Here is a 12141-nt window from a genome sequence, read left to right on the forward strand (position 1 = left end):
AAGAAAGAAAGAAAGAAAGAAAGAAAGAAAGAAAGAAAGAAAGAAAGCAAAAATAGAGTTCTTGGGCTCACTTGTGATTTCTTTACAGCAAAATGCATCTCCCATCCATACTGCGGTGCTGAACAACTTCCCTTCTGTGGTCAGACGCCTCATCGAGGCAGAAATCGACCTTGATGTCACCAACAATGTAAGCTTTTCTAAGGGCAACCCTTTGCAGATGCTAAGTGACCAGTGATCATCTTGCTATTTAGAGTCAGGCGGGTCTGTTGCCTGATGGTGTGGCTTTGTCTTGGGAGTAATTTTCTTCCTCTTTTTTGGGATAAATTTTGTTTCCATTCATAAAAATCTATTTTTTCTCCCTCCAACATCCCTCTTCCCACCCCCATTTGAGAAATCTCAGCCAAAATGCCATTCCAAGTAATTTTTGGAGGAAAAACGACCAACTTACTATCAAAACGTTTGCTCACTTGTAAATATGGTTGGTTTCTGACTCTTAACACTATCTGTTACAGGTTGTTAAGCATACAGCGTCTTTAATCTGAAAGTGGGATGGTTTGTTCCATTTGGGCACTGGCTGTTTGCTATAGGCAGGTGCTTGAGAGCCTTGTTCTGTCAGTGGGAAGCCAAAGACCACATTCTCATCCCAGGGACTTAAATCTTGCAAAGAGAGAATGTGATGAGGCCAAAGCTGCTGGCTGTAAGGGGCATCCAGATAAGAACCTTCTCTTTGTCTAGTTAACTTGCTAATTTACAAATTTCTTTAAGTTAGTCTACAGCAAAGGGATTTTTTTTTTTTTAACCTCAAGGCCTAATCAGAGTGCCAATGGCCATTTCAAAGCTTGGCTTCCTTAGTTCAGGGCCCCAGTGCTGGGTGGCCCATCTCACTGCTCTACCATTACATCCCAAGTTTAACGGCTTTTGCTCTGAAATCCATTTCTCTTTTTTCATGTTATTTTCTCAAACAGAGGCAACAGACACCCCTCCACATTGCTGCTGAGAATGCAAGACAAGACATAGCAGAAATGATACTCCTCGCAGGAGTGAACTTAAATTTGACAGATAAGGTGGATTCCCTGCTCACACTCCCATTATTAAGGCACTGACCCTTCATTTGCTGCCATGGGCCAGGTCTCATGGAGATACACCATAAGTTAGACACTCTGGCATGCGATTATTTAGATTCAACTCTCTGTGTAGGGAGGAAATTGTGAAAGCCTAGTCCATGGACCCTTTTGATAGCACTGAAACATAATTAAAATTACTATCAAGGGCAGCCCTGCAGAGGGATAGAAGGGTGGAGGTGATGGGTGGAACAACATACAACATTATGTGTGGAAACAGGGAACCAGAGTCAAGATTGGCCAGGGCTTTTTCATCTTCTTTTGTGTCCTGAATCTCCTCTCACAAAGATGTTTTAAATGAATAAACTAAAATACCAACAGGTGGTTGCAATAAATAGAGTGCCAGGCCAAAGAACTCATCTTTGTGAGTTCAAATCCAGCTGCAGACATTTATTTAGCTGTGTGACCCTGGGCAAATCACTTAACCCTGTTTGCCTTCATGTCCTCACCAGTAATGGCAAGCCACTCCAGTATCTCTAAAGAAAATCCCAAAAAGGAGTAACCAAGATTTGGACATAAGTGAAAAAGAACTGAACATCAAAATACATAGGATGGCAGAGGAAACCAATTATATTGAAATAGTAATCAAATTATTTAAAAAATATGTAAGATGACAGAAGAAACCAATTATATTGAAATAGTTATCAAATTATTTAAGAAAGCAGGTTCATTGATGAGACCCCTGCAATAGGCTGAAACTTAACAAGTATGAGCCTCGGGTAATTTTTTTCTTAATACCAGCTGATCCACCTGCCTCACTGTGCACTTCCAGTGGCCTCTAGAACCATAACCCCTGGGATCTGGGGAAGTTTCTCCAGTTTTCTGTATCCTAGGGATGACTCTGTCTTTAAACATGAATACAGGTCACTCTTCACAATAATATAAAAGAATTTACCACGTGCCTATTGTATAAACTAGCATTGAGGTGGGGTCTTGTTCCCGGCTTGGAAAAGTTTACTATTTAGTTGGGAAATACATCAGGATCACAGATTTAGAGTTGGAATGTAAGGAGACTCTAGCCTAAGGGAAACCAAGACTAAGTTAAGTGACTTGCCCAGGGTCATTTGTACATTAAATAACAATATAAGGCAGTATATAATGAAATGTAAGTGCTAAGTTGTGTGATAAAGCCTCTAGGTCATAAAAGAATTTAAGGAAAGGATGGATCATTATCACCTGTGGTAGTTAGTCATGGAAAACTCCATGTTGGATGGCCTTAAAGGATGGTGGAACAGAGGGGGAGGACAGTAAGGCTATGACGAGCAAAACATTACACATATTCTTAGTAGAGGTGCAAGCCATTTTATCATGGCTGTCCCCAGGAAGCAAAGTCTCAGAGGCTCTCGTTGCAGGGAAGAGATGAAGAGCATTATCCAAAGGACTGACTGAGGTATTCCAGCATTCGTAGCTTGTTCAAATTACTCACAGTGCAACCTTTTGGCAGCTAGGTGGCATAGTGGGCTTGAGGTCAGGAAGACCTAAGTTCAAATTTGGACTCAGACATGTACTGGCTGTGTGACCCTGGGCAAGTCACTTAACTTTTCTCTGCCTCAGCTTCCCCAACTGTAAAATGGGGATACACTGTGCCTGGCGTATTGTAGGCCCTATATATAAATACTTGCCATTGTTATTATTTTGAAATTGCATTAAGATACTCTGGATTTTGTGGAGACATCATTATTTACATCACGCTACTTATTGACTGTGTGACTTTGGTGAAGTCATTTTAGATCCCTGATCCTATTTTCCCTTCTCTAAAAAAGTGATTAACTTGCACCGTGGTTCCAAAGAGGGTCGTTTGTAAGAAAGATGCTCTATAAACCTTTAAGTGGCATAAATGATGCCTATGAACGTGAATATTCTTATTACGGAAAACTTTTTAACATCTAATATCACACCTAAAGAAACCTCTCACTTTCCACTCTCTAAGCAGGAAACGTTATCTTTTCAGTGAAAGGGGTTTATAGAATATACTAAAAATAATCTCACATCTTCATTTTATATAAATAAATGTAGTAATGCCATTTGTTCTTTCCTCTTAATTTCAGCAAGGAAAAACATCACTGGATGTCGCTGCTCGTGGCAACCACATCAGCTTGGTAGATATGATCATAAAAGCAGATCGATTTTACAAATGGGAACAGGTAGGAAAGTTCCCTATTGTTGGTGTGTGGAGAGCAACATGAATTAGGTTTCAAGATGAAACCTGGCTACAGTCAGCTATGGTCAGCCAGTACTGCCTCCAAGTGGTGGTGGAAGAGATGCATGTGCAGGTCAGGGACAGGAAAAAGAAACAGAAAATGGCACGGCCACCAACTATACTCACTCCTCCCACCTGAACAAACTGCCTTGAATGAATGAAATGTGCTTGTGGAATGGAAGTGTCTTGTTTTAGATCCTGTCTTCATGGCAAATCAGATCCATCCAAGTGCTTCTAACACTAGGTTTCTAGTTTTGGAAATCAGGGCAGCTGAGGCAGAAGAGCAGGGACTGGCAATTGTGGTCCATCAGTTGACAAGATCCAGGTAGAGTTTAGAAGGCAGTGATCAGAAATGAGGACTACAGGTATTATCCTCATTTTACAGAGGAGGATATTGAACTTCAAAGGTTAACAGGTTTGCCTCAGTTGCCTGATATCACAGGATAGTAACAACAGAATCAGTGACAACATCTTGAAAATGAGCCAATTCCTAGCTCATGAAGCCTCTTTTTGGGGGTGGAAGCCAGTCCAGGGTTTGGCTAACCCAGGACTTTCATGAAGGAGCAGATGAGACCCAGGTTAGAGAAATGATAAATGGGGATAACACCTGCAGATCTTTATTTCACAAAAAGCTTTGCAAACATCAAGACCCCATGCAAATATCAGCTCTTATTAGGATGACTTATTCATTTTGGCAAAAAAAAAAATTAAAATCCTAAGACTAAATTTACACTTAATTACTTTCAATATTTTATTGATGCACTTTTACATTACTTTCATTTTCCCAGGCCTCCCTTTTCCCCAAGAACTTTCCAATTGTTTTCCTTAAAGCCTCTTCTGTTTAAAATGTCAGAGAACATACATGATCAGATGAGCTCTAATGAATCCTGCATTACGGGGGGTATTCAAGCACAAACTAGATGGCTACTTGCAGAGACAGCACAGAAGGAATTCACAGACCAGGGGTGTCTTCCATGGCCTCCCCAAGTCGTATCCTGGAGGCAGGGAAGTGGAAGACGCTGTAGTAGATGAAGGGTGGCGCCGACAGTGACTGTGGTCCCATGACGGGCATCACCCTCCCCAAAGCAGAAAGCTGGGGCACTCCGCAGATTGTTTCTAAACAGTTCTTTTCTGGCCAAGCAGACTCTTGTCCCATGATTTCCTCCTGACAGGCTATTTGCACTTTTCACATCATCAGCTTCTATTCTGCCGCTGCAGGACCACCTCAGAACTGACTCTGACTCTTGGGCTGTGAAACCCTTAACCTTTAAGCAGGACCATGGGGTGGAAACCCAGCATATCCGCTCAGTAATGTGGCGCTTAGCCACCAAATACCTCAAGCACAGCGACTGGAAGAAGCTGGCACATCACTGGGAGTTTACTGATGCACACATTCGAGCTATTGAACAGCAATGGACAGGTACTGATTACACACAAACCTACATTTCTGGGGGAAACTTTTTTTCCTGTGATGCAGTGGAAAGAAGAGTGAAAGGCAGGTCAAGAGGCCTCAGTTCTGGTTTCCTCTTTGTACTTGCTTTGGCTATCTGACCTTGAGCAGGTCACTTGCTTACTTCTCTGGACCCTTACAACTTGAACCTTTCTAATTAGGGGACCCTTGAGCATGAGAATAATTTCTTCCTCCTTGGCTCTCTCCTGGCACCTCGTACCTGACATGGATTTGCCCCAGGTTATGCTCTATTATAGTGATGTGTGGGTGAGTACAGCTGTGACCCAGCAGAGTCTAACAAAACATTCCTTGAATGATCTGGGTCTGCCTTAGAACCAAGATTCTTCTGGGCAGTAGGAATGAAACAGGCTAGCCTATGACTGACATGTAGTTATGAAGAAACTTAATTTATTTTGGTAAAAATATCCCCTTTCCCACCAGCATTTAAAAATAAAATGCCCAGTTTTTCTAAGCCCGTGTTGAATTTAACTGTTACAAAAAAATTTCCAGTTCCAGTTATAGTTCTTAAGAAGTCATAAGCAGAAGAAATTTTACCATGCAGATTTCTCTGCTTCCTGCAGCCTAGTAAAATGGTAATATATAATACCTGTTTTATATATAAATTTATTTTTACAAAAATCTATATTGATTCTATGGTTAAGATGAGAGCTGAACAGATACACTGAAAGAAACTCAGTGTGGAGGTAGTGATAATCAACATGTATGTATATACAAATTTTATGTGTGTGTATGTATTATATATATATATATATATATATAGATAGATAAATAAGATATATTTGTATGTATGTTTTTAATACAGACACAGACACATCCCATATTGCCAACCTCTCTTATTGGCTAAGAGCTAAATGAAGGGAAGGAGTGAGCTGGGTGGGAATTTGACAAGGTCTGTACATTTCCTCATTTAATAAGCATTAGCACCTCTTTGGTACTAACATGTCAGCAAGCTACAGCTCTCTTGCTACAGCCCAGTTCTGGTAAGGTGGTGCTAGTGAGGCTATCATTTCATGCCATGAGCCTCGTCTCCCATTCACAAGAATCAACTGCCAACTACCTAAATGAAAAGCAGTTCTCTTTAAAACACTTTTATAGATGTTATTTGATATGAGCCTCATGATGACCCTGTGCCTCAGGAAAGGCTTGTCTTAACCCATGTTCTAAGTGCAGAAACCAAGGCCTAGGAAGGTGAAATGACTCACTAGCAGCACAGCAAAGCTTAAGCCAGGTCTCCAGGTTCCAGATGAGGACCGTCTCTCCCCTCCACCCTGCTATTCCCCATCATGGACTGACTGAGTACAGGGCATGAACTGGCCTTTGAAATGAAATGTATAACATCCACCAGCAAGGTGGTTTTGAGCCAGGATACAATGATGAACGATCCCTTCTTGGTGACAATGCTGCCTGATTTACCTCCTCTTCCAGAACGTCCTCATTTCTGCTGGGGGAGTCACCTTCTTCAAGTCACCTAGGTTCAGAAATCTGGAGCCATCTCTGATGCTTCCCACTCCTTCATGCCCCACATACAATTACTATTTTTTAAATTAAATCTCATTCTTTCAATGAACAAAATTCTATTTCCTCTCCCTCATCTTCAATTAAAAAACAACCACCACCTAATAACCCTTGCAACAAATATGTATGATCCAGCAAAGCAAATTCCAGCTCTGGCCATGTACCCCGACGTAACGCCTTCACCTGCCAGAAACCGGGCAGCATAATTCATCATCAGTCCTGTTGATTCTAGATCCACAACATCTCTAAGAGAAGGCTCCATTCTAGCTTTCCAACCCTCACATTATCTTTCACTATTGTATTGCATCAGAACGAGACAAGCTGTCCATCTCCCACCTCTGGGTATTCACACAAGCCATCCTGCATGGCTGGAGTACACTCCCTCCTCATCTCTACCTTTTAGATTTTGTCTCCAGGATTAGTTCAGGTACCACCGTGATGTTTTCCTTAATCTCCTGTTTTCTCCCTCCAAACACCTCCCCAAACACTTTCATCTCTCCCTCCTTTGCCCCTTCTACTACTTTATGTAGTATAGCTTCTGTATATGTACATCTTCTCAGTAGAACGTAAACTGGGAAGCACAGATTGTTTCCTTTTTGAATTCTCAGTACTGACTACAGTCCTTTGAACACATGGGAGGCCTTCAAATCAAAATAAACTTTGTCTATGGGGTGCCTGTACATATTTTGAAGGACTAGTATAATAGAGGAAATGTACAAAGCATATCGAATGAAGAGAAGCTCTGAGAAGCCAGGCTGTGGTGATGGGTCTGTGGGTTTAGCCAAAAAGTTCAGTGATAGGTGTGGTTCGTCTGTAATGACCTATAAAAGCGATCCTTCTATTGGGGAAACATGGCTCCCAGAGAACCAGAGCACCTAATTTAAAGACTGCAAACCCTGCTGCCCTTTCCAAATGTGGTGGTGGTGTTTTCTAAATACCTAGTTCACATGGCTGGGTCCTGTAGGGGATACAGAGGTCTAAGTCAGGATCCTTGTTCTTCAGGCACTTACTAGTGTATCTGGGGGGACAACACCCCTCTGGAAAAGTTGAACCAGAGTTAAATAATTATAAGGTTCTGTATGCTAAATACTAAATAAATGGCACCAATTAATTATAAAGGCTGTAAAAGCTCAAAAGAAACAAATGGTTAAAGGATACGAACAACAAACTATAAACACATGAAAAAAAAACCGTCCAACCTCACCTGTAACCAACTAAAATGAAAACAACTGAGGTATATGCACAACTTATTGAAATGGCAACAATAAAGAGGACAAAAGGCTGAGGGTGGGACTGTAGGGAAACAGAGCCTAGACATGGCTAGTAGCACCAATAGTCTAGAGAGTACCTAACAAAAATAATAAAACTGACATCAAATTATTTCCATTATCCCACTGTTGGAGATGTGCCCCCAAGAAGTCACTGAAAAGGGAAAAAAATGGAACAATCCATAAATGCTCCTGATAGCCACAGTCTATGCCACTAGCAGAAAAAATCCTGTCAACAACTCAGATGCCTCGTGATTGAAGAAAGGCTGAGTAAGCTGGTACATATCAATGTATCTGACTATTAAGAATGACAAATATGGGGACTGTAAAGAAACATGATAAACTATACACTACACAAAATAACACAAAGCATAACAGAACACACAATGACTACGATAACTATCTCATTTCTAAAAATCATAATACAGCTGTCAAACACATGGCCCTTGTGGCCTAACACTTCTGAATGTGACCCAAACCAGATTAAAATGTAACTGGGAAATATTTAACAAAATGAACAAAAATACAATACAACAATGTTAACATGTGGTTTTCCAGGTTCATATGTGGCCTATGGGGATCCTTATACACAAATTAGTGGCCCCCATTTCTATTTGAGGGTAGCCAAGTAGCACAGTGAATAGAGCACCAGGCCTCAGAGTTGGGAAGACTCTGGGTTTACCTTCCTGGGTTCAAATCTGGCCTCAGACACTTACTAGCTGTGTGACCCTGGGCAAGTCACTTAACCCTGTTGGCTTCAGTTTCCTCATCTATAAAATGAGCTGGAGAAGCAAATGGCCAACCACTCCAGCCAAGAAAATCCCAAATGGGGTCAGAGACTCTAAAATAACTAAACAACAAAATTCCTATTTGCATTTGACACCCCTGCTCTAACAGATATGACAGTGCTTCTGAGAAGTTGATATTGTTATCTGTGGTTAAGTACATTTTTGTTATAGTTTGGGATTGAATGCTTACTAAGTTTTAACGAAATAAACTCATCATAAAAATTATTCTAAAAGAAAGTTTAGGGAAAGAGATTCCCGTGGGCTGCAGTGATCTCAGAGACTCTTAGGATTAAGGTCCGTGGAAGACCTTGACCTTCATGGACGGCCTCGGTTTCCCCTAAGGGATCATACAGTGGCTGTATGAGCCACCTAGGGAAATGAGCTTTCTAAGAGGCATCTTTTCATTTTCCTTTAAGGAGCTGTTGGATAGTAGCTGAAAACAAACAGACTTAGATTGCTGCTGGTGGCTCCGTGTTGTTGCTGAGCTGTTTTCTCCTCCTGTTCTCCATTGTCATCAGGCACTAAAAGCTACCGGGAACACGGCCACAGAATGTTGCTTATTTGGCTCCACGGTGTAATCATGGCAGCTGAAAACCCAAACAAAGGACTCTACGAAGGGCTTGTGGGAATTGGCAGAAGAGATCTCGCTGGTAAAATACATCCTCAGCAAATTTGGCTAAGTAGAGCACTGGCATCCCTTGGCGAATCTGATAATTCAATTGCTTTTCTACACAGCTCCATAGGCAGGCCTTGGTAGGGCCAGCTTGAATCTGGAACACCACCAGGCATCCTTAGGTTGCATTTACAAAGGGAATTTGACACGAGGCAGCAGGGCACCCAGCAGGGAGAAGGCTAGATGTGGGTTTAAGTCCTGGTTCTGCTGATTCGTTCTGGGGTGACCTTGGGCAAGTCAAGTGCTGTAAGCTGTTTCCAAATGAACCTCACTTAATTCTGGTGAAGATGAGGTCATTTTTCTTTTTCGGGTGGGGGGAAGGCTGAGGAAGCTTAGGAAGGGCATACATTTTTTACAAGAAGGTTTTGTAAAGGGTAACCACTACACCATGGGCATGCTGAGCTATTTATTACCTCTCTGTTGCTTTTCTGGTGGGCTTTCCCTCCAGTTTTCCACTCCTCATATATTTCTGTATGGCAGTATTTTCCTCTCATTCAGAAATGCAACTATAATATTCCTTCCCACACAAATCAGATTAAACACACAAGAGTTTAATCTGTCATTTGGGTAAAGAAAGAAGGATAATAGGTTTCAGGTCATTAAAAGAAAATCTGTTCTTTGAGGTAGATCAGAGCCTTCCAACAACAAATTCCTTGTCTTCTTTTACAGAAAGCATCAGAAAGAAAGCAAATGCAGACTCCAGTTCCTCCAAGAAGTGCACAATGATGTGAGCTGGCCCAGAGGGAGCTGGTGGAGCAGCCCGCCAGAAAGTAGCTACTGTTTTACGGCTCTGTGGCGCCATTTCTCACTGACCCTAGAATCTCGAGATCAGCAGCAGCGAAGTCCCCTGCCAGTAGCCTCTTCCCCCAGGGTCGGTGCAGGGTTTTTTACTTCTCAGAAACCAGTCACTGTAGACAGCTGCAGGAACAATTTATGGGATACACTGGGCTTTGGAATCACACAAAACTGACCACTTTGGTTTTATTAGTGCTGCCTGCTTACCCCACAACTGTTACTATTTATAAGCTAGTTTGCCTATTTTATAAAAATTTGGAAGGGAGTGCACTCCTTGTTAATTGCAATTTAAGAATATGGCTTTTCTGAGTTTTTCTAGAAGAGGACTGGCTAGGACAGGTTGTTATGAATTCTCAAGTATCACAGATAGTAAAGGCTAGAAAAAATTACAAAGGCCATTTTGAATCTACCAGCTCCAACATTTTGTAAAAATCAGAGCAGCACAGCTGTGTAAGAATTTAGACATGTGGTCTGAAAATTACATATGTACAATTTTTGCTTTATTGCATAATAACTTCACAGAGGGAGATTAAGGGGATTACTTCTTAGAAGGTAAATTCATTGGCAACGAATTAAACCTTTTTCTGTTGGCAAAAGTTGCCCATTAGGGCAAAGGTCCAGAGAAAAGAAAGAGACTCAGAGTTTAGAGCTTGAAAGAATCTTCAACGAATCATCTAGTTCAAACCCTCCCTCCCCTTTTTCATAAACATGTAAAGAAACTGATCCCATGGCTAGTTAGCACAGCAGGGAACAGGATTTAGGTCCGATGAACCCTCCAAATTACATGTACTTGTGAGGAAAGTGTATTCTCTCATATATGGTTCCCCCCTCCCCCATTGCAATGCAAAAAGACCTCTGGGCAAAAGGGGGAGGGCTAAATGCAAGCATATGGTTTTGCCTTGAGTGCTGGCCATGTAACCGTATTCAGACATTGAGTTCTCTGGGCTATATGAGTCATCAGACAGCACCTAGATCATAGGGAATTCAGATCTCCTAGTAAGATGAATTTTACAAATGAAATTTTCTAATTTTTTAAAGAAGAAAAAGCTATTAAATAAAACTATTTCCTTTAAATTCAAGACTAACACCTTGGTTGGCGGTTCTATAGTAAAACTGAGTTGGAAAAGTGAGAATTAATTTATCAAACACAACAGCTACTCTGAACCTCCTCTCAGCTCCACTGACAAGTACTTATTAGCAGCATCTAGTTGGGGAGAAAATGTGATTCTCAGGTAAATGTCAGCAGTACTGGCCCAGTGCACTGTTGTGCCTGGTGCTAAGAGCAGCTCTGTCAGCATTATTGTTCCTGCTGGCCTTCTGTCCACTATACCATTTTAATTCTTGCTCAGAGATGACTTTTCCATTGTATCCTTGGGCTTTGCAGAAAATGACACCTGAATATAAATGAGGACCTGTATATTTTCCTGCATTGTCTGTTGTAGTCATATTAGTTATTCCTGAGAGAAATCCACCACAATTCACATTTCCCGATAGCTGGGGATTAGTTCTTTAGTTCTCTTCACCTTGTATTAATAAATGAGAAGTCACTGCTTGGGAAAAGCAGAAACCTGTGAGTAACACAATGAAAACTGTGCATTATTCTCAGTGGCTTTCCACAAAAAGGAAGCCTTTTTAGCTTGTGCAAATGTACAACGTAAGCAGGCTATCAAAACACATACCACAGAAGCCATCAGCTGCCATTTACCCTCTAGAGCCACCAAGAAAACAGTAAGAACCACCGTGTTGATCCCTGTTTGAGAAGGCACCATTGAGAGGCTCATTTCATAACTACTGTGGCTATTTCGCACCATTTTTAATCATGTGCGTGCCCTTTTACCAGACATGGGTCCCCTCCATAATGATTCTAAAGCATAATGTTCTAATAAGGGGGGAAACAACCTGGCACAAACTTTCCTTTAATTATGAGTAGTCTGGTTCCTAAAGTATGTCCATTATAGTAGAAGCAGGTAAGAAGTTGAAAGTCAAATGTACTCAGCACAACTATAATCAACTTCTTCTTGGGCTTAGATGCCCAGACCTGCTTCTTCAGGTCTGACTCAACCTGGCTGTCTCCCATTGTTTTCGAAATGGTAGGCAAGAGCACTTTCCCTCTTCTTTCACAAAGAAAATAAGTGACAGAAGAAGCAAAGTAAGCCTTTTGAATGAGTTCTCTCCACAACACTGATACCACACATTTCCACTTAAAGACAAAGCCCACCCATGTGAATGATCATGCTGGGCTCCTACACAGACACAATTACAAAGATCATCTGATAATCAGACGGCAACAGATCAACTTTCAGGAAAGCC

At 41.4% G+C, this 12141-nt stretch overlaps 1 protein-coding gene across 1 annotated transcript in view; it reads left to right on the forward strand.

The window, feature by feature from the left end:
• Positions 1-12110, forward strand: part of ANKDD1A (ankyrin repeat and death domain containing 1A) — a 47146-nt gene extending 35036 nt beyond the window's left edge. The window contains exons 8-13 of the mRNA XM_027851671.1: positions 89-187; positions 966-1064; positions 3170-3265; positions 4540-4741; positions 8882-9013; positions 9706-12110. Of these exons, the coding sequence (XP_027707472.1) occupies positions 89-187; positions 966-1064; positions 3170-3265; positions 4540-4741; positions 8882-9013; positions 9706-9767 (690 nt within the window). The 3' untranslated portion in view covers positions 9768-12110. The remainder of the gene's footprint in view (positions 1-88; positions 188-965; positions 1065-3169; positions 3266-4539; positions 4742-8881; positions 9014-9705) is intronic.
• The last annotated feature ends 31 nt before the right edge of the window (positions 12111-12141 follow it).

This window comes from Vombatus ursinus, unplaced genomic scaffold (genome assembly GCF_900497805.2).
Source record: "Vombatus ursinus unplaced genomic scaffold, bare-nosed wombat genome assembly UNPS02009205.1, whole genome shotgun sequence".
NCBI classification, from domain to species: domain Eukaryota; kingdom Metazoa; phylum Chordata; class Mammalia; order Diprotodontia; family Vombatidae; genus Vombatus; species Vombatus ursinus.